The following is a 23,789-nucleotide window of genomic DNA, read 5'->3' as shown; positions in this document are numbered from 1 at the left end:
GGTAAATATTACCATACATTTTTTCCTTCATATATAATAAAAAAATCAATAATAATAACATTAAAACAACAGGTATTATTAACAAACTTGGTTTTATTTTAAATTCTTCAAGTAAATCAAATTAATAATAATCAATAAGAAGGCATATGCAAATACAAATACGTGAATTTATATATGTACATATGCGCATATACATACATATATACGCTCACTTAAGTAGGAGAGAGCAAGATGTCGAACGTTGCCGTTCGTTTGCTTTGTTCGTTAGGCGCTTTCGCTTGCAGTTCATTCAAAGTAACGGCAATGAGCAAGGTAACGACAAATGAGCAAGGTAACACTAATGAGCAAGGTAACACTAATGAGCAAGGTAACACTAATGAGCAAGGTAACGACAAATGAGCAAGGTAACGACACATTTTTTCGTGCGTGCAACCGACTAAATCGAATTATAAGACGTTATCACGTCAAAAATGTTATTTCACATGGTGTCAATGCTGTTATATATTCATTTGAATCACTAGCTCGTGAATCTCCATTCAAAATATCATTTATTTCAAGCAAAGAACTATGTATATCCAACATTGCGAGATAACACTTCTTCGAACTTCTTCAAAAATCAACAACCGATTTTACAGCGTCAAATTTGTCAGCATAGTAATCACATGCTTGTAGCCAAGTTCCCCATCTAGTGACAATTGGTTCGAGTGGCAGTCGAATGGTCGAATTTGCTTGCTTAAACAGCTGTCGTCGAGTTGCTGACTGTGAAGGAATTTAATGGTTTTTTCAATATAAGAATTTGAGCTATAGATAAAAATACCATAACGTACTTTGACGAAGGTAGCTTACTTAGGTTACTTAGCTTACTTTTGATATCAACAAATTTGCTTCATGGAACTCTGAACGAATAAATTCTACCAATCGATGCAATCCATGGACAAAACATGTAACGTGTAGCAGTTTTGAGAATAAAACTTGAAGAGACTTCATTGCCGAGATCATATATGCAGCAGCATCGGTAGTAACGAACATAACATTTTCATATTGAATTCCTTCAATACAAAAGAAACGCAAAGAAAAAAAGAGGTTGTCTGTAAAGTCGGTTTACTGGCGATAGTTTAACGTGATAACGTCATAAGACAATACTGATTGAATGGTGGCATTTTTCAAAAGAAAATTTTAATTTTATTTGTTTGATAGATATTTTGTATGGATATAGATAATGAGTTAACATTAACATAACATAACATAACATAACATAACATAACATAACGTAACATAACACAACATAACATAACATAACATATCATAAAGCATTCACCAACAGCTTTCATTTGATACCCATATTGTACATACACGTCCGAAGGTTACCCGGGTCCACGTTTTGACCTATATCTCGAGACCATATCAACCAATATGTACCCAAACTATACGGAAACCATCTTCAATACCTCCTTAACAATGTGTGGAAGTTTGGTTTAATTCGGTTCAAAGACACGGCGGGTCCACGTTTTGGCATATATTTCGAGACCCTAGTCATCAATAGGTATGAAAATTACCCCCTATTAAAGCACTTATCAACAGCTTTCATTTGATATCCATATTGTACAAACACATTCTGGGGTCCACGTTTTGGTCTCTATCTCGAGACCCTAGTCACGGAGCGGATGGAAATACTCTGAACTAAAGCATTCACCAACAGCTTCCATTTGATACCTATATTGTACATACACATCCGAAGGTTACCCGGGTCCACGTTTTGACCTATATCTCGAGCCCTATTTCCAAAATAAAATATAATCTATGTTACTCGTGGATGATGTAGCTTTCGAATGGTGAAAGAATTTTTAAAATCGGTCCAGTAGTTTTTTAGCCTATTCATTACAAACAAACAAAGTTTTCCTCTTTATAATATTAGTATAAATTATAATATTAGTATAAACAACATATCTTATAAGGTATATGGTAAATATTGCCATACATTTTTTCCTTCATATATAATAAAAAAATAATAATAATAACATTAAAACAACAGGTATTATTAACAAACTTGGTTTTATTTTAAATTCTTCAAGTAAATCAAATTAATATATTAATAATCAATAAGAAGGCATATGCCAATACAAATACGTAAATTTATATATGTACATATGCGCATATACATACATACATATATACGCTTCGTGCGTGCAGCCTGTTAAATCGAATTATAAGACGTTATCACGTCAAAATTCAAAATTGAGTTGTTTTTCGAGTGTTTAGGAAAAGACTTACCTTTAGGCCATAAAAGAAACAATGATTCAGTAAAAAATGTTGCGATCGTGTTGGCGTTGCATTTGTCTAATTCTTTAACGTTCAACAAATAACGCGCGCTCATTTTCATTATCCAATATGCCAACAACAAAATTCGCAACTGATCTTTTTTCAATATCCGTTGTTTCATCCAGAGTAACCCAAATATGTTTTCCATCAGCTCTTAAACGCAATTTCTCAATCGATTTTTCATACAAATGTGGCTCATAATTACGACGAAGTGTACTTTGATCTGGAACTGATTGTGAAGTGTATTTTTTTATGAATTATACTACACTCGGATGATTCACTTTATTTAATGGAATGTTGGCTTCGATTAAAGTTTTACATAAATCCAAATTGAATTCCGAAAGATTTGGCCCATGTGTCTGTTGATAATTTGATGTTAACAATTGGCTCATTTCACGTTCAGAAATCTGTTTTTTTCTTTCTTGAGCATCCTTGTGTTTCACTGAATCAATGTGCTGTTTGACTTGAAATATTTTTTTCGCAGAAACCAAACAATTGCAATGTGAACAAAATAAAACTGATTTGTCCGACCGAAAAACATTGGGAAATTGGTTTTTCATACGCACAATAAATTCACCCGGCGTTTATTTTCTATCTTTTGTCATCTGAACCCAATTTTCAATCAACCGATTACTTCAAATACCATGCAATAACTGAGAAAAATAACTTTTAGCACTTGTCGTTGTGCTCTCTTCACAAATCATAGAAACCAATTATTGCGCCAAACTGATTTCGTGGAAATTTTCAAGTTACATTTTGACGTGATAACGTCTTATAATTCGATTTAACAGGCTGCACGCACGAAAAAATGTGTCGTTACCTTGCTCATTAGTGTTACCTTGCTCATTGCCGTTACCTTGCTCATTTGTCGTTACCTTGCTCATTGCCGTTACCTTGAATGAACTGCAAGCGAAAGCGTGGAACGAACGACAAAGCAAACGAACGGCAACGTTCGACATCTTGCTCTCTCCTACTTAAGTGAGCGTATATATGTATGTATATGCGCATATGTACATATATAAATTCACATATTTGTATTTGCATATGCCTTCTTATTGATTATTATTAATTTGATTTACTTGAAGAATTTAAAATAAAACCGAGTTTGTTAATAATACCTGTTGTTTTAATGTTATTATTATTTTTTGACGTGATAACGTCTTATAATTCTATGTAACCGGCTGCACGCACCAAAAAATGCGTCGTTATCTTGCTCATGCGTCGTTACCTTGCTTGAACAGCATGTTATGTTATGTTATGATATGTTATGTTATGTTATGTTATGTTATGTTATGTTATGTTATGTTAAAGTATATTATGTTATGTTAATGTTAACTCATTCTCTATATCCATACAAAATATCTATCAAACAAATAAAAATAAAATTTTCTTTTGAAAAATGCAACCATTCAATCAGTATTTTCTTATGACGCTATCACGTTAAACTATCTTCAGTAAACCGACTTACAGACAACCTCCAGAGAACGTTAATGAATAGAGAAGTCTTAATGACTGGAAAGTGTTCATTTTCGAGGGGTACTCGTCTCGCGAAGACAATTCACCATAGACAGATTTTTCAACAAAAATTAACAGTGAGGGGCTGAATTATGTAAATTTAGCAGCAGTCGATAAGAATTTGTTGGTGATTAGAAGCAAAGAATGTTAGGTAGCTTTTTAATATGACCTATATATTTGAATTTTTCCAAATAATCCAAAATTATATAAATATGTAATGTCTGTCTGTCTGGTGGTGTCTGTAAAACTTTGTTGAATTCCCTTCAACTGAATCAAAATCCTCTATAGCAAACGCTTCATTACCAGGCGCACAGGAAGATGGCATATGCAAATGTAAATTTGTGAATTTATATACATATGTGAATTTATATACATTTGCGCATATGTATATGCTGTGTGTATGTGTGCTCACCAGCCACAGCTCAAGATAAAACGGTAAAACTTCGCAAGAAATCCAGCGCGCACGCATGGCGCAGCGCACATTCATTGGCACAGCATTGTGCATATACACATATTTACGTACATATATTGATGCATACATATGTACGAAGCCGCGGGCACTCGACTTGACAAAAATTGAAGATTTATCAAATATTGGCAAATAATTCTACGCGAAATATTCCAATATTGACTATTTTCGTATTGTCGAGAAAATTGGCATATGGGCGGCTCGTTTTATGAATGAAAGTTCTTGCTCTTAGAACTATGAGCTCGAATTTATCAATGAATTTTTTGAAGATGAGTTTTTGTTGCACAGTACAATAGTTGAAACTGTTCGGCGCCGCCGCGACTGTTCAGCGCTATGGCAACTAGAATGATGGCCGCTACGCCTGCGTCTATGACTGCATTTTGTTCTTGTAGTCGCTAGGCATAGAATTTTAGCTTTGAACGACATACGCATTTTGAGGAATAAAGCGAATGCCCTGTGTGTGCGCTTGTATGTACATGCATATGTGTATATTAATAAGCATTGTTTTGCTTGAATTCAATATTTATATTTGCATATGCCATCTTTCTGTGTGCCTGGTAATGAAGCGTTTTGTATACAGAATTTTTTGATTTGTTTGAAGGGATATGGGCACCAAGTGTACATACGCACATACAAATATGTACATGAGTATTCAAAAGAAATTTGTTTTAGCTTTTGTGAGGCAGGAATTTGATCATTAGGTTATTTACATGAAATATAAGGCGATGCTCGTGAGGTAGGTCATGTTGCTTCAGTGCACACATATGCGTGCAACATATACATATATATTTAATAAAGATGCAATTGAATTTAGTTGTCCCATATATGCAAATACGTTTCTTTGTTTCCTTTATTTATTTTAAAGTTTTATACTATCTAGAAAATGCATACATACAAATGTATGTATATTATTATTCCCTGTAATAAAATGTAAATTGAAAAAGATTTGGTTTGCCAAAGGAACAAAAAATGCATATTCAAATGTAAATATGTACATATGTCGATATACGAAAACACTTGTATGCTATGAATTAATTTCGACTCAAAATATTAGTAAAAATTTTCATCAAATTTGTTTAGTTTTAAATTTACTAAAACGCACATACCAAAATGTGAGAGGTAAATTAAATCAAAATATAAAGTTACTTTGATTTGAAATGTTGGCGCATATAATAATTTCAATCATTTTTCTTCATCACCTTTGTTTGAAAATACAAATTGAATAAATTTTCGTTTACCAAGGGAACATAAAAATGCACAAGCAAATGCCTTGCAAAATGCCGTCGGCATTCGTCAATTTGATTTCATACAGAAACCAAAAACTGAGCAGAGCCAATGTACTTGTACATAATTCACTGTAATCAGCCCTGTTAAGAAGTTCCCCGCTGTCGAGTTAAGCGAGGTGAAATAGTGTTCGCGGTTTCACTTCATTTTTGACAATTCACACTATTCGTAGCTCGTGAGAATTCTCTATATTTAACGTTCTCTGCAACCTCTTTTTATAAACAAGATTGTCGCCTCATTGGAGAAAGGAAATAAAACAAAATTGAAACAGATAAACGAAAGTTTAGCGGCGAATTGTTTTTCTTTATGTTTTGGTTAGAGGAATGATTTAAATTTCTTAAAATTACTCAAAAAATATGCAAACATGCATTTTAAATCGAAATATGCTTTTATGGACTAAACATGCAACATGCATCTGCATGACCTGCCCTATGCTCCCGAGAGGAGTGAACAAGGGGGAAAAATATGTATATGGGACTATTCTATCCATAGATTCACATATATCGTCTGTTTAATGGAAGCTGACTGCCATAATTTAGAAACTAATTGACAATTACAGTAAAATGTATAGTCTCCACCATTAGCTATAATGGCTTCACATCATAATATTTACAAACTTCGCTATAAAATAAAGTAAAATCTTTGTTTTAACTCACTTTTATTCTTGACCGCCGATATAAGCATCCCCGAACAAGAACAAGAGCCAAAGTGAATTACGATTTAGATTGAGAACCGTGAGAGAATTACGCTGTCATATAACAATCTACGTGCCATGGAACTTAGCATAATGCGCGCGCTTATGGTGCGTTATGCGAAATTAAAAGTTTTATTGAGTCGCTTACGTTCATGATTCCTGGCTGCTGTATCATCCTGTGCTGCTCGCGTACAATAAAGTTTTTCGCAGCGAGAACCTAAACCAACATATGTTTCTTTCTATTTTTTTGCTGATAAGAACATATCTCATACGTTTGGGATTATCTATATTATCTATGGTTTGAGTGATGCAGAATTTGCTAAAATACTTTAATATAGTGAAATACTAAGCTTGCAAAATGACATTGATACCGTCTGTAACACGTCTTTCTTCATCCATTATACGTATTTTAGGATGCAATCCAGGTCCAATGACACTGCAAGGCACAAATACATATCTGTTGGGCACTGGCGCAAGGTAGAAGAAAATATGTGCATATTCATACTAATTACATATATATCTTTAAATTTTTCTATTTTGCAAGACGCCTTTTGATAGATACCGGCGATGTAGACATACCAGACTATATCGAACATTTGCACGAAGTTCTAAAGCAAGAACAGGCAAAATTAAGCACCATAATATTGACACATTGGCATCACGATCATGTGGGTGGCGTGAAGGATGTGGTAAAGACGTGTGCTGCTGATGGTAGGTTTTGTAATCAAATTGTATTTGCATATACTTAATTGAAAATTAGGTTTGCTGCATATTATATATATATATATATAATTGCTCGTACACCCTTTTTGGGGGCTTGCGTCTTGGTGTTGTTCCTCAAATGGAGGGACCTACAGTTTCAAGCCGACTCCGAACGGCAGATATTTTATGAGGAGCATTTTCATGGCGATTTCATGGGCGACCGCTATTCGAATTTTTTTTTCTTATTTTTTGGTGTTTCACCGAGATTCGAACTTACGTTCCCTTTGTGAATTCCGAATGGTAGTCATGCACCAACCCATTCGGCTACGGCGGCCGCCTGCATATTTTGCTTTTAAGATATATACACACATTCCCAGATTTAGTTCTTTTCCATTGCTTCATCCCCAGATTGTCGGGTTTTTAAATTCCCACGAACAGATGCGTTGGATGTGTGTCCAGAGATCCCCGTTGATATTAAGGTGCATGCTCTGCAGGATGAACAAGAACTAAGTGTAGATGGTGCAAAAGTGAAAGTAAGGCATACCCCTGGCCATACAACAGATCATGTTGTTTTGACCACAGACGATGGCATACTTTTTAGTGGCGATTGTATTTTAGGTAAGACATAAAACAAATAGGAATTGTCATTATTTGTATGGTAAATGATTATAGGCGAGGGTACTGCTGTATTTGAAGAATTATATGACTATATGAAAAGTTTGCATAAAATATTGGAAATGAAACCTAAGGTCATTTATCCGGCACATGGCAATATTATCGAGGTAATTATGATACAACTTAAGGGGTTTTGAATCTTTATCTCTTTATGTTATATTTCTGCAGCAACCTATGAGTAAAATTCAGTTCTACATCAGCCATCGAAATCAGCGCGAAGAGCAAATTATAGATTTCTTCAATCGCCATCCTAATAAACCTCTACAAGCTATGGATGTAGTACGTGATGTATACAAAGAAACACCCGAACAATTATGGCCTGCTGCTGCTTACAATGTTGGACATCACCTTGAGAAATTGCAGCGTGAAGGAAAATTGAAGTTAATAACAAGAAGCGATGAAAAATATTACGAATATCAAAAGAGCAGTGCTTTATAATGTGATTAAAGTGTAAATAGGGAGTGGGTTCGAGATTTACTATTTTTATAAGTATAATATGAAAAATGCATATGTGATTTGTACAAATATTACCACGTATATACATTATTTCTAAACAACTTTAATCGCTGAAGTACATATTTAAACATTTTAACACAACTAATTAGTTTCTGGCTGGAAGTTGATAGTGTCATCTTTAAAATTATGCACATCCTCATACCAAATGTCATCTGCTGATCCGGTTAACGCCTCTAGCTCTTCTTCAAAAGTTGTTGGGAAAGGTGGTGCTGTTTTATGTTTTCGTAGCGGTAAAATTGTATCATAAATGTACACAATACCGTTGGTAGGTCCAGGTATGGCACTTCCTTGCACCCACATGACATTGTATTTTGTATTGATGCGCCAGATACGCATACCTTTCGCTACACGCCAGCGGTTACCCATATGTCCTGGCATTTTTGTGCCTGGCCAAACTCGTCCTTTCTCTCCACCACCACCTATATTACCAGGACGACGATGCGTTTTCGTTACACCGTGTGATGCGGGCATACCCTTGAATCCATGACGTTTCACCACACCTTGAAATCCGTGATCGACACTGTAAAGATTGTATGAATTAATTTATTTGTCTATAAACCTTCAAATTTAATGGGTAATTAAAAAAAAAAAGGAATTGTTTTTGTTGTTTTTTAAAGGACATTTTCGTGATTATATCTTAATATGTTTTCAATAAATTATTAGATACTTGTATGTTATGATTATTTGAGAGAGCCAGAGAGCAAACATTTTTTTTTATTTTCTTTTGCATTTGGAAAATTCATTTTTCGAATCGGTTCATAACTCGAAAAAGTTTTCAACCGATTGCTTAAAATCTTCTACATCCCGATCTCCTTAAATACATTCTTCATTGAGTGGAGTGGAATTTTTCGGTTAATTAGTTTAAACATTTTTAATAATTTTTCTTTATCTATTTTCTAAAAAAAGAGGTCATATTATCAAAAAAGCTTCATTTAGCTGTTTCAGATAAAAGTTACAGCACCTATTCTCGCCCATCATGAAGGAATGTTGTGAACAACTCATGCGCAGCCATGTATCTCCACTAATCTAATTTTTTGTAATATATTTCTAGAATTTCGTTACGTTTAAGTTTTATAAAAGAATAAAAAAAAATACATATTTCCAACCGCATAATTTTCATGATGTCAGGGTGGTCTTACTCCTTAATATCATGACACTTACGTTTTTCCCCGAACATCAACAAAATCGCCGACTCTGAAATGAGCCACATTCAGGGGTGTGCCAGCAGATATCGCTGCCTCCGGAGAAACTATAAAGCGCGCCAGATTGCGTTTTGGCATCACACCAGAATCACGAAACAGTCCGCAATACTCTTTGGTTAGTGTTGAAGGGTCGACTGATTCGGCACCCACCATGAGGCAACCATATTTACTAAGATTGGCTACATTAGGTCGATGTGCTGGCTGATATTCATGTGGTGGTATGTAGCGTATGACATGGTTGTCAACAATTTGCAATAACGTGGTGCGTATGCGTTCGCCATTTTTTAGCCAAAGCGGGTATTGTCCAATTTTTCGTGCAATAAGACCACAACGGCGGGCTTTCTCATGCCATGGCTGACGCTCAAATCGCTCAGTTTTTATTAAAGCCGATTGATCATAGGAAGGTATACCCTTTATAAGCGCTGGTGGACCGTATTTATCTTTTATCACTTCTTTGAGAAATGCTTTGTTTTCTGGTGTTACAGTTGTGTCACGAGCCTTGAGTATGAAATATGCAAGAGAACAATATTTATTTACACGATAGCAAAATGTATACCAATGTTTTCCTTACCAATCTTTCTTTGCGCACAAACCAGTAAGGGTTCCTTAGACGAGGCCTCGTTAAATGTCCTTTTTCGCGCACTTGTGTAACCACAACTGGACTTAGTCTAGATGGAATTAAGAGTAGAATTTGAGGTTAGATCTCAAGAGTGTACTTTCATATTACAGTGCTAAAAAATATCTAAACATTTACCGCAATTTGTTAAGATCAATGATAAGTGTACGTAGCATTTTAATTCTAAAATAAAATACCGATTGAACTTATTTTTTATTCATTTATTAATGTTTTCTATTCGCACCAGATGACCGATAGCGCAATCACATTTGGCCTTGCCAGACTTAATTTTCAGAATACGACAAAGCGGTAATGTTATAATACGTTCACATATAAGTAAATGATCTACTTTTTCGCGCTTAATTCAAAATCTTTAATTAAAATGCGCGATTTCTCATACAAAATTTCTGTCCCAAAATCTGAGATTATAAAATAATCATAGATAATAACGATACTTTTTTAAAAACTAAATGAAATGAATACCGGCAAAGAAAACAGGTCTGTAAACATAATTCTAATAAACTGTTGTTAAATATTATTAATTAGGGATTCATTTTACAGAAAAAACCGTGTACGTTATACACATAAACGTTTTGTCCTCTTATTACTTATTATAAAATGTCATATAGAATATCCCATGCGATTGCTGCCATAATTTTTTGCAACCTCAGTAAACGTCGCATACGGATTTCCTCCAACTGTTTATTATTAGGAGCCAATTACGGCAGACGCCGTAGCCGAATGGGTTGGTGTGTGACTACCATTCGGAATTCACAGAGAGAACGTCGGTTTGAATCTCGGTGAAACAGCAAAATTAAGAAAAACATTTTTCTAATAGCGGTCGCCCCTCGGCAGGCAATGTTAAACCTCTGAGTGTATTTCTGCCATGAAAAAGCTCCGCATAAAAATATCTGCCGTTCGGAGTCGGCTTGAGACTGTAGGTCCCTCCATTTGTGGAACAACATCAAGACGCACACCACAAATAGGAGGAGGAGCTCCGCCAAACACCCAAAAAGGGTGTACGTGCTAATTATATATATATATAATTTCGCAATTAAATTAGCTGTTCCTTCTCCTTGAATTTTCTTCATATCGTTAAAAATAACACTGTGGTACAAAAAAAAAAGTTGCAAAAAAACTTTGGATCGGACATAGTGAGGGTTGTAGCTTATGAAAAACTGAAAAGAATGGTATAGGAGAAATTTCCAATACACCCCCAAAATCTCATTTTATGGCCATAAAACCGTTTTTCAGTAGGTTGATATGAACAATCCCTCCTCACTTCGCCAATTTCCATCCGATTTCGAATTTGCTTTTTTAGTTCGAAAGAACAAAAACAAGCCTTTTTGACAGTGTGTTAACATTTTTTCTGAAATGACAACTGACGAGACTGTAGGCGGAAGTATTTGGAATTTTTTTATTTTTTCTCTATTTTTTCGACTTTGACATAATTTTTACGATATTATCCGATATTGAGGATTTTTTTTAGTACCCTACTGTGTTAGTAAATTTAATTTTGCGTCGAATGAGCTATATTTGACTGTAATTGAATTAAAATTAATAGAGTTGTGTGGGTTTTAAGATTTTTTCTTTTTTTTTACTACGAGATTTGGTATGCGTTTCGAAGCATGAAAATAATAACAAGTGTCATTATAAACGCATAATATTTATTGGAGTATTGTGCAGTGCAGCACTGTACGGTATGGTGCGGTGCAGTACACAACGGCACTGGTTCCAAACTTAAAAATGCATTAGAAACGGCCCTTTGGAGTTTAGTATGGTACGGTACATTTGTCATTTCTTCATCAGTTTTGAATACTTCTCTGTAAGAAATTCGATCATCATCATTCATCTGAAGTCGTCATCAACTAAATTCCATTGCTTAAATCGAGAAGCGAGCGTTTCAGATTGTCTTCCCGATAGAAGTATGTAAATCACGAGAAAGATCCTGAAAATCTGAATTTAATACAATGTCTCGTTCTGAAAACTTAGAACCAGACGGAAAGTACTCTTCATCATCAGGTTTATTGTTATCAGTTTGATCATCATCAGCAATGAGTTGAACTTCCTTCAGTTCATGACCTGCAGTTGAGTCAATCATATCGTCCAAGACTACGGGGTTCTTAAGAGTTGCAACATCAGCATATTTTATGTGCTTTCGAGTTTTATAATGATGACCGTTTACGTCCGTTTTACAAAAATAACAATCATCTGGTTTATGATAAGGCTGATGATGCCATATCATCGGAGAATATTGAGAAATTTGACTTTTCTGGCAACGTTTTGATTTATATCTTATGAATTTCAATGAAACAAACAATAAAACTTTGACGTTTTAATAAGGTTAACTTATAATAACAAACTTCTTTTGTTAATCAATGTACAGTGTGAACTTTGGTACACTTGGGAGCTTTTTCATATTTCTATTGAAAAAAAAAATGTGCTATAATATGTCAGATATTTTCGTAAGTTCTAACCAGTTCTGTTGTATGCAGTACAGTGTACTCTTATGTATACATATACACTACAATAAATATTACGTATCTATAATAACGCATCAAAACACGTCCTTATTCCCATTTAGCGTAAGCTATACCAACATTCCAAATTAGTAAAAAAAAAAAAAACAAAAAATCTTAAAACTCGCACAACTCTACTAATTTTAATTCAGTTACAGTCAAATATAGCTCATTTGACGCAAAATTAAATTTACTAACACAGTAGGGTACTAAAAAAAATCCTCAATATCGGATAATATCGTAAAAATTATGCCAAAGTTCAAAAAATAGAGAAAAAATAAAAAAATTCCAAATACTTCCGTCTACAGTCTCGTCAGTTGTCATTTCAGAAAAAATGTTAACACACTGTCAAAAAGGCTTGTTTTTGTTCTTTCGAACTAAAAAAGCAAATTCGAAATCGGATGGAAATTGGCGAAGTTAGGAGTTATTCTTCACATCAACCTACTGAAAAACGGTTTTATGGCCATAAATTGAGATTTTGGGGGTGTATTGGAAATTTCTCCTATACCATTCTTTTCAGTTTTTCATAAGCTACAACCCTCACCATGTCCGATCCAAAGTTTTTTCGCAACTTTTTTTTTTGTACCACAGTGTAATTAAAGAAACCAAAAACACCGAAATATTCCACAAAAAAAAAAAATTCTATGAAGAAAAACCCCTCAAAGCAGTATTGACAGCTCATTGTCAATTTTGCAGGCAATCTGCCATATGGGAACGGGTAGATTATTTTGGTGAATTTATAGGTGATTAATGCATATGTGAACGTATTATTAGTCAAAGGTGAATTTCGATATCGGTCAATTAAATTTAATATAATAATATGAAAAAAGGGTGATAAGCGGATAGTTAAGTGTTTTGCTATCCGAAAACTGAAAACGATACCCTTCGAAGTTTAACAGTATTTAAGTATTTTTTTTTGTCTGGTGCTGCACAATTGTCTGGTGCTGCCAGATATCTGAATATAATGAAGTTAGTATGCAGGTCCTTAGAATTTTTTAAAGTCATGAAACTAGAAGAGTTGTTGTAAACGCGACGCTCGGCCGCGTTTTAAAAAAACTCTCTAACAGTCCAGTTCCAAACACTCACAGTATTTTTTTCGTGTAAGCGGCCTTTGGCCGCGCTTCAAGAAAATTTGTCTAAAAAAATTAAAAAGTCATATGTGTTTGTGTAGTATAGAGGGCGTGATTAATCCAAATAATCGTAACTATTGAGAGTTATAAAATATATCGTAATGAAACTAAACAACATTCGAATTGATCACTAACTTGAATTAACATTTCAATAGCTTCCTTTTGCTTTCCAACACTGTACTGGTTTTTGCCAATCTTTAAGTATACTAGAAAAGCATTGTTTTTGTTACAAATCGGTTGCAACAGTTGTAGAATTTTATTTTATTATTATTATTATATTTATTTATTTTTCATGAGATGTAAAAATGCAGTAAAGCTTGCAAGTTTTGGCGTACGAAAACGCCAGCCAAATATGTCTCTCAAGTTTTTACTGGATAGTGTGTAAAAAACACTATTAGTAAAGGAAATAACCGATTGCCCCTGCAGACATAGGATAACAAACGTTAGGCATCTAATAGTATTGTCATAGATAGCGCTCTGTATTTATTATTGAAACTGAATTTAAACAAGTAAACAGCATTAGAAGTAATTTTTTTAACATGGAGGAAATGGAAGACGGTATTTTTTACTATTTGCTTTTATATTCAAATAGCATAATAAGTTAATTTACAGATAACGATATACCTTCCTCCAGCCATGGAAAATACATTTCGACAGCCGAAATAAAGAGCATGTGGAATCTAATGAAAATTTCAGCGAATCTAGGTACGCCTGAACAATGTGTAAAGTTTGCAGAGGACACCGGTCTCATATTGCGGTCAAAACTGTGCAGTACACACAGAATACCAATGAGTCATAACATCCGTGGAAATAGTATACTTGGTACATTCAGATGTCGCGAACGCTCTTGCCGAAATAAAAGTGGATTTTCAAGAGCTAAGGGAACCTGGTTTGAAAATTCCAGACTATCCCTACCGCTCATATTTTACCTTATGTATTGTTATGCTCATAACTGGCCTCATGCTTCAGTGCGTTTGGAGAATTTCGTTGGTGACTCGGTCTTGTCAAGTGAAACAATTACGGACTGGTACAACTACTGCCGTGAAGCGGTCGTTTGCTACCAGATTGACAAGCAGGAGGCTATAGGAAAAATTGGTGGTCCTGGCAAGAAAGTGCAAATCGATGAGATTAAATTTGCTAAGCGCGACCAAAATAAAGGTAATTCGAGTTTAAAAATTGGCTTTTATGTAAAATTGAAGAAATCTTAAAAATAATATGATTACATATTTTAGGCGGTAAAGTAGAGGGTCACTGGTTACTGGGTATAATAGAGGACGGCAGTGAAGATCTCAGGTTAGAATCGTGCCATGACGATGTTCGTTCTGTGCAGGTGATTTTACCCTTAATTAAAAAACATGTGGAGGAAGGCACAACTATACGTACAGATTTTTGGGAGAGTTGCGATTCGTTGGTGAATAGTGGGTATCAGTACCAAAAAGTTGATTCGGACAAACATCAAAGGATTGACTCTCAGTGGAGGGTTGTAAAACGCTTTTATTATAGAAATTATATTAAAAATTCAACCAATTTTGCAGATATGATTGTTGAGTTTTTGTGGCGCAAATCCATTTCTCGAAAACACGGAGATCCATTTGTGAAACTAATAGAAGCTATTAAATATTCATTCAAACCGTAATGAAAGGCGATTTACTAGTACTCTTTTTTTTTGTTTTTTTGTTTTTGAATGGCAGAGCAAAATTAAACTAAGCCGTAAGATAAACGAGTTTAGAAAATAATATCACGTAATTGCACTTATTGAAAATGTTATATTATTATTTTAATATTATGAATCAGTCGCCAAAAATTGTTGCTGGATTGGAAGGCTGTGACGGGTTAAATCCTATCTTAACACTGGCACAAATATGGAGAAGATTTATTTTACGTTAAGCATTTTTTTATTTCATTTTTTTTTTAATTTTATTATTTATATTTCATTTTATTTTTAATTTTAATTTTATTTTTTTATTTCATATTTTTTAAATTGAATTGCTTTTATTTTTTATTTATTTTTATTTGTTTTTTTTTTATTTTTTATTTTTTTTTATTTTTATTTTTTATTTTTTTCAATTACTAATATCCAATACAACAACCTTTGGATATTTTTCAGCATTATCGGTATGATCCGGAATTATGGCCGGCCAAGGACTGTAATTTCAACAACATTCTAAAATTTATGGGGAATGTTTTATTCTATGACAACAACTACAAAAGAAAAGAGAAACCGGTCCAAACCTGTCAAGGGTGTATATTATTATAATATAATTAATTCATTCACTCCGCTTTGTTATTACTTTTACTATTATATTATTATCTTCATTACATATAAGAAAAGTAGATCTAAGAAAATTTAACCCAAGTGTGTTCGGTATGTAATGCACCTAATTCTCGTTTTACACGAATTTGATTTAACACGGGTTAAAAAGAACGATTTTCAATATTTTATGAATTTTTCTTGAATCTCGTAGATCAAATAGAGTGAGATTTTTCGACGCATGTACGAAGATTTAAATTAGACTCAGGAAAAGTCTCTGAAACTCGGTAGATTATGCTCTCGCCGTTTAATAATTTAATTTTAATGAATTAAAATGTATAAGTACGAAATAAATTCGTAAGTGAATTCAAAAAAGAATTTTTTAGCATAGTTTTCAACTAATTCTTTTTTTACATGAATTTCACAGTTTTCTTTTGTAATCTATACAATATAAATGTAAGTATTTTCATTCTGAAATAAATATAAAATAAAATTATAAAATGTAATTATTTTTCTCCTTTTCGTAAGTTCCAATGGTTGAGAATTTTCGAATTCCTTAATAATTCGGGTTTTTTCTTTAAATTTCATTAAGGTTCGAAAAAAACAAAACTTTAAAAAAGAAATATTTTGTCTGATGGCGGTCTGGTAATTAATGTCAAACATACGAGTGCATTTTTGCTAAGGTGAATCTATTAAAGGTGGTTTCGGTAAATCAGCTGACTAACGCCGTGCCCATGTGTCTGTCAGACCAAAAAAGAGGTTGTCTGTAAAGTCGGTTTACTGACGATTGTTTAACGTGATTACGTCATAAGAAAATACTGATTGAATGGTTGCATTTTTCAAAAGAAAATTTTAATTTTATTTGTTTGATAGATATTTTGTATGGATATAGAGAATGAGTTAACATTAACATAACATAATATACTTTAACATAACATAACATAACACAACATAACATAACATAACATGACATAACTTAACATAACATAACATAACTTAACATAACATAACATAAGATATCATAAAGCATTCACCAACAGCTTTCATTTGATACCCATATTGTACATACACGTCCGAAGGTTACCCGAGTCCACGTTTTGACCTATATCTCGAGACCCTATTTACCAATAGGTATTCAAACTATACGGAAATCATCTTCAATACCTACTTAACAATGTGTGTAAGTTTGGTTTAATTCGGTTCAAAGACACGGCGGATCCACGTTTTGGCATATATTTCGAGACCCTAGTCATCAATAGGTATGAAAATTCCCCGTATTAAAGCACTTATCAACAGCTTTCATTTGATATCCATATTGTACAAACACATTCTAGGGTCCACGTTTTGGTCTCTATCTCGAGACCCTAGTCACGGAGTGGATGGAAATACTCTGAACTAAAGCATTCACCAACAGCTTCCATTTGAGACCCATATTGTACATACACATCCGCAGGTTACCCGGGTCCACGTTTTGACCTATATCTCGAGACCCCATCTACCAATAGGTATCCAAACTATACAGAAACCATCTGCAATACCTCCTTAACAATGTGTGTAAGTTTGATTTAATTCGGTTTAAAGACACGGCGGGTCCACGTTTTTGCATATATTTCCAGACCCTAGTCATCAATAGGTATGAAAATTACCCCGTATTAAAGCACTTATCAACAGCTTTCATTTGATACCCATATTGTACATACACAACCAAAGGTTACCCGGGTCCACGTTTTGTTCTATATCTCGAGACCCCAGTCACGGAGCGGCATGAAAAATACTCTGTACTAAAGCATTCACCAACAGCTTCAATTTGATATCCATATTGTACAAACACATTCTAGGGTCCACGTTTTGGTCTCTATCTCGAGACCCTAGTCACGGAGCGGCATGAAAAATACTCTGGACTAAAGCATTCACCAACAGCTTCCATTTGATACCTATATTGTACATACACATCCGAAGGTTACCCGTGTCCACGTTTTGGCCTATATCTCGAGCCCTATTTCCAAAATAAAATATAATTCATGTTACTCGTGGATGATGTAGCTTTCGAATGGTGAAAGAATTTTTAAAATCGGTCCAGTAGTTTTTTAGCCTATTCATTACAAACAAACAAAGTTTTCCTCTTTATAATATTAGTATAGACAACATATCTTATAAGGTATATGGTAAATATTACCATACATTTTTTCCTTCATATATAATAAAAAAATTAATAATAATAACATTAAAACAACAGGTATTATTAACAAACTTGGTTTTATTTTAAATTCTTCAAGTGAATCAAATTAATAATAATCAATAAGAAGGCATATGCAAATACAAATACGTGAATTTATATATGTACATATGCGCATATACATACATATATACGCTCACTTAAGTAGGAGAGAGCAAGATGTCGAACGTTGCCGTTCGTTTGCTTTGTTCGTTCCGCGCTTTCGCTTGCAGTTCATTCAAGGTAACGGCAATGAGCAAGGTAACACTAATGAGCAAGGTAACGGCAATGAGCAAGGTAACGACACATTTTTTCGTGCGTGCAGCCTGTTAAATCGAATTATAAGACGTTATCACGTCAAAAGAAACAAGGTGAATTCATTCTTTGTTTTCTACTTGCCAATACGTTGCTTTGACAATCAAACGTACACAATTTTGTTGTTGGTCTAGTGCCACCACCTTTAATGAATACGCCTTGATTTTTGCGTTAACAAATGTTCATGAAGAAAATACCTGTAGGTTTCGAACTGATGGACAACATCAAGTAACACACGAACATAGTTCAAGGCGAATCTATAAAAGGTAGTCATGATAATCATTTTTGCTGGGCCATTCCTGTAAAAACCAAAATATGCAACGTTGGATTCAAGGACATTTTTTTTGTTATATTCACTACTCATAGGTGTTGGTCACTGAAAGCAGTTAGCATTACTTTTCAACGCGTCCCACCTGAAAGTGTGAAAAATGGTTCGAACAAGCATCTTGTTCCTTATCATAAGTGCCTCAAAATGTTTTATAATTTCATTGTATTTTACCTCATTGCACCTGAAGTATGCAAAATATAATACTGTATATATAAGCCAGTTAAGCGGTTATAAACAAAGTCGCTTAATCATCGCTAAATTATTGTTGCTTTCATAAATAAATTTTTCACTTGGCGAACAGAGAAGTGGTGAATCAAAAACGGCAAATATCGAATTTTTTTTCGCCGATCCAAATATTGTTGTATGTATTTGTTGAACGTTTAGGATTCGCCGTAGATTTACAATATTGAATTATCGATAGCACCATCAAAATCAAATCATCAAATTAAAATGGTCGACACATCCTTTTTCTGCTGTTTTTATCTTCGCGTACGTAGGCGCAAACATACATAAAGTTAACCCTCTAGTAACCAAGACCGCCTGTAGACGGCCTAAGTTTATTTTACGCTTATTCCCTTTTAAAATACCATTTCAAAAGTTTTTAAACTCTTTCTAATTCGGGGAAGTCCCAAAATTATTGCTGGTGCATTTGCAGCAGCGTCTTGTTTTTTAATCAGCCGTCATAGTCATTTGAAGTCGGAAAATAGTGAAGTGCGGTCAAATTAATTATTCTGCAAAAGTGATGTATTTTAAAAATTAAATAAAAATAATAGAAGTGTATTTAGCTTATAATAAAAATTATCATAGTGTTGCTGGTTGTGTTCAAAATACGAAAGTTAAAAATAATAACAAAAAAAAAAGTGTTTCCTGTATTTTATAAACCTTTGAAGACAGCCCGTCTAGAGGCGGCCCTGGGAAAACTCGGAATAAATAACACTATGCGGTAAGTAAGGCGGCCGCCGTAGCCGAATGGGTTGGTGCGTGATCACCATTCGGAATTCACTGAGAGGTCGTTGGTTCGAATCTCGGTGAAAGCAAAATTAATAAAAACATTTTTCTAATAGCGGTCGCCCCTCGGCAGGCAATGGCAAACCTCCGAGTGTATTTCTGCCATGAAAAAGCTCATCATAAAAATATCTGCCGTTCGGAGTCGGCTTGAAACTGTAGGCCCCTCCATTTGTGGAACAACATCAAGACGCACACCACAAATAGGAGGAGGAGCTCGGCCAAACACCTAACAGAAGTGTACGCGCCAATTATTTATTTTTTTTTTATGCGGTAAGTTTGAAATTTTGATATTTTTAGAGGGGGGCTAAGCCTAAAGTTTTGGTTTTTTAGAAATGGATCAACGACAAAAGTGTAAATTATCATCCCTCAATGATGAAGATATTGCAACATTTTTGGATTTACTAGAAATCGACGATGATACAGACGTGGAAGAAGATTTGGAAGATCTTTTAGACGAAGATGTGGACGATGCAGAATTACCTATCGACACTGGAATTGACGAGGTGATTAACAGGGCGGTAAATTTTTTAGATTCTATGCTGGAATCAGAAGTGTGTGTCAATTTAAATGGAAGTCCCGCGTCGTTTGCACATGTATTATCCCCATCTACTTCGACTTCCTCAAATATTCCGCAATCACAGAATCGCAAACGCAAAGCTCCTGGTGAGCAGGTTGTCGGTCAACGTATTGAAACTATCATAACCGATCCAGGTGAGTTTGTTGGGCCAGTTAATGATATCGATCCTAAATCGCAGATCTTTAAGAAAATGTTGTGGCGAAAGAAGAACTTAGTGCTAGATAAATCAGCGATTGGTTTTTCTGAACCCGATTTGGGTGATGATATACAAAGTCTTGACACTCCCTTTAAGTGCTTCGAGTACTTTTTGGGCGACAGTGCCATCGACCATATCGTGGAACAAACCAATCTCTATAGCGCTCAAAAGAATATTAGCACTACCTTTTCAACAACCAACTCGAAAATACGAAAATATATTGGTATTTTATTTTATATGTCCGTGTTTCGCTACCCAAACGTCCGTTCATACTGGGGTGAATATGCGCTCCAAATAATTCAGGACACAATGTCACGAAATCGATTTGATCTAATAAGAAGCAACTTGCATTTCAATGATAACGATAAGTTACCTGATAAAAATGCTCCAGATTACGACCGTTTGTATAAAATAAGACCTATCGTGGATCATTTCAATAACAGGTTTCAGTCCATTCCGATGACTCAACGTTTATGTGTCGATGAACAAATGTGCGCAACGAAGATAAGGACTTTCCTTCGACAATATCTGCCAGATAAACCACATAAATGGGGTATAAAACTCTTCGTTTTGTGTGACTCTTTTGGATTTTGTTATAACTTCGAAATATATTGCGGCGCAGGAGACAATGCTGTTCTGACTGATACACCGGATCTTGGCGCATCAGCGAATGTGGTGGTCCGATTGTTCCGTAATATTCCAGATTTTAAAAACCATATAACATATTTGGACAACTATTACACGTCACTGCCACTTCTGGTTTATCTTAAATCACGCGGAATACATTCGCTGGGAACTATTCGTTCAAATCGAATTCCGAATTGAAAACTTCCGACAGATCTTGTTCTCAGGAAACAACCCCGTGGATATTCAACTGAATTTTGTGGATCAGCTTTAGGAGTTGACATTTCTTTATCAGTTTGGAAAGACAATAAAATAGTGCGACTCGCATCGAGTTACGCAGGCGAAAAGCCCTTCCAGAATGAAACAAATGTTATAAACAAGGTGTCGTGGTTCGTCCGCTCAGAAAAAACAAATACCAGTCTAACGGTTAGACGCGATAGAAGTGAAACCTTCCGTAAAACAAACTGAGAGAGAATGAGACGAAAGCAGCATTAGGGGCGGGATAATTATAGGTTCATTATAACATTGCTATAAAGTTCATATTTTATTTTCTTCATTTTATTATTATTCATCCTCAATGTTTTCAATTTCAACAAATGATATGAGTGGCTTATGATAGCTAAAATATGATACAAATGCTTTGGTTTCGATGTTGTCAACATATCTTTGAAATACCGCGTCAATTGTTGTTTTTGATCGTGTTGTCGGTTCAGTGCGATTGTTACACATTTTTAAATTGAATGTTGTATTGAGAACGTCAATTAAAGGAACCGCTGTGTCCAATGCAAAATTTACGTTAAAATCGCCACTTAAAATCATTGGAACTTTATTGTAATCTTTTCTAAGTATCCGCGATACTTCTGGTGTATACTTTATTAAATTTTCGTGAATGAATTCCGTGATGCTATTTATTGATTTTTTTTCTGTCGATATTCACGACACTTTTCTGCATTATTTTTCGACATAATTGCGAAACTCTAACACAATTACACATATGCACTCGAATTTGTTTGAAAATCGACTTTTTTTTGGTTCTCCGTCACCTTTGGAAAATGTGTAAACAGTAAGCAAACTTTATTCATATATTTTTCCTCATTTTTGCATCAGTAAAATTAAACAAACGCCGTAGCCGAATGGGTTGGTGCGTGACTACTATTCAGAATTCACAGAGAGAACGTCAGTTCGAATCTTGGTGAAAACACCAAAATTAAGGAAAACTATGTTTCTAATAGCGCTCACCCCTCAGCAGGCAATGGCAAAACACCGAGTGTATTTCTGCCAAAAAAAAGCTCCTCATAAACATATCATAAAATAAAATAAAATAACTGTATAAAAAAAAAAATTTTCTTGTGATTCGAACCAAGGATTTTGGATCGGAAGCTCACATTGCTAGCCGCTCGGCTATCGCGCCATGCTGTCGGCGCTGGCCTAAAAGTTATTTAGTTCGTCGCTACGTTTATATTCGCTTCGTAGCCAAGAGTGTCGCTTTTTTCGTTTCACTTTTTCTCAAATCACTCCCAACGATTCTAAAGAAGTTTTCACTTCAAAAATTTGTTGATGTCGATTGCCTCAATGTAGTCCGTGAACATAATAGTCATATGGCGGCCGCCGTAGCCGAATGGGTTGGTGCGTGATTACCATTCGGAATTCACAGAGAGGTCGTTGGTTCGAATCTCGGAGAAAGCAAAATTAATAAAAACATTTTTCTAATAGCGGTCGCCCCTCGGCAGGCAATGGCAAGCCTCCGAGTGTATTTCTGCCATGAAAAAGCTCCTCATAAAAATATCTGCCGTTCGGAGTCGGCTTGAAACTGTAGGTCCGTCCATTTGTGGAACAACATCAAGACGCACCCCACAAATAGGAGGAGGAGCTCGGCCAAACACCTAACAGAAGTGTACACGCCAATTATTTATTTATTTTATGGGGGGCGTCGACCTCATGGATGGACTAATTGGGCGATATAAGATTCCGGTAAAGAGCAATAAGTACACAAACCGACTTTTTATACATCTGCTTGATATGGCCATGATAAACGCTTATGTTTTGTTCAGAAGAATTAACAAGATTGACACGCATGCTAGGCAGTACCAACTGCCGAACTTCCGGGCAGAGATCGCATACGTACTCTGCAAACAACAATATTCTTCAATACCAAGAGCTCCAGGTCGTCCATGACAAACTCCTCAACTAAAATTTACTGGAAGAAAAGCTTACTTACCTCCTGACGACGTTCGCTACGACGGAGTTGGACATTTTGCAAAGTTTTTATCACGCACCGGTAAAAAGAGGTGCAAATATCCTGGCTGCACCTCCAAAACTCAAATCATGTGCCGAAAATGTAATCTGAATCTTTGTTTCCCCCAGCAAAAGGACTGCTTTCATAATTTTCACCATAAATAATTTGCACCAACTGCCTATTTATGCCCAAAATCATGCCTTTCTTTTGTACACATTTTTCTAAAACTATTTGAAATAAGACTGACTGTTTGTTTTGTATTGATTTCTGTTAAAAACTTTCTGTTTTGTTCAATAAAAGTACGTAATACACTGAATTTGCAAGTTTTTCATTTAAATTTTTTTTGCCGTTCTTTCCCAAAGCCGCCTGCAGGCGGGGTAAGGTTTTATCCCTATATA

The 23,789-nt window shown here is 34.9% G+C and overlaps 3 protein-coding genes across 5 annotated transcripts; 2 read left to right on the top strand and 1 right to left on the bottom strand.

Annotated features, from left to right (window-relative positions):
* The first annotated feature begins 6,523 nt into the window (after positions 1-6,523).
* Positions 6,524-8,221, top strand: LOC129237514 (beta-lactamase-like protein 2 homolog). Its single transcript, XM_054872317.1, has 5 exons — positions 6,524-6,758; positions 6,826-6,992; positions 7,392-7,601; positions 7,656-7,765; positions 7,827-8,221. Exons 1-5 carry the CDS (start codon positions 6,640-6,642, stop codon positions 8,094-8,096), a joined length of 876 nt encoding a protein of 291 aa, XP_054728292.1. The 5' UTR covers positions 6,524-6,639; the 3' UTR covers positions 8,097-8,221.
* On the bottom strand, positions 8,198-10,270 carry LOC129237513 (39S ribosomal protein L3, mitochondrial). Its single transcript, XM_054872315.1, has 4 exons — positions 10,131-10,270; positions 9,948-10,044; positions 9,336-9,874; positions 8,198-8,694 (listed from the first exon to the last, which is right to left on the bottom strand). The coding sequence occupies exons 1-4, from the start codon at positions 10,166-10,168 to the stop codon at positions 8,256-8,258; spliced, it is 1,113 nt and encodes a 370-aa protein (XP_054728290.1). The 5' UTR covers positions 10,169-10,270; the 3' UTR covers positions 8,198-8,255.
* A 3,812-nt stretch (positions 10,271-14,082) lies between these two features.
* Positions 14,083-16,393, top strand: LOC129237512 (uncharacterized). 3 transcript variants are annotated; one of them, XM_054872314.1, is made up of 4 exons: positions 14,083-14,199; positions 14,254-14,799; positions 14,874-14,934; positions 15,749-16,393. In XM_054872314.1, the coding sequence occupies exons 1-4, from the start codon at positions 14,181-14,183 to the stop codon at positions 15,807-15,809; spliced, it is 687 nt and encodes a 228-aa protein (XP_054728289.1). In that variant the 5' UTR covers positions 14,083-14,180; the 3' UTR covers positions 15,810-16,393. The 3 variants fall into 3 exon arrangements, with proteins under 3 accessions (XP_054728289.1, XP_054728288.1, XP_054728287.1); XM_054872313.1 differs by lacking the exon at positions 15,749-16,393 and adding an exon at positions 15,177-15,525 and having other exon boundaries at positions 14,874-15,121; XM_054872312.1 differs by lacking the exon at positions 15,749-16,393 and having other exon boundaries at positions 14,874-15,525.
* The last annotated feature ends 7,396 nt before the right edge of the window (positions 16,394-23,789 follow it).

The sequence above is a fragment of the Anastrepha obliqua genome, chromosome 2 (genome assembly GCF_027943255.1).
Source record: "Anastrepha obliqua isolate idAnaObli1 chromosome 2, idAnaObli1_1.0, whole genome shotgun sequence".
Lineage (NCBI taxonomy): Eukaryota > Metazoa > Arthropoda > Insecta > Diptera > Tephritidae > Anastrepha > Anastrepha obliqua.
This window is presented reverse-complemented; position numbering and strand designations above follow the sequence as displayed.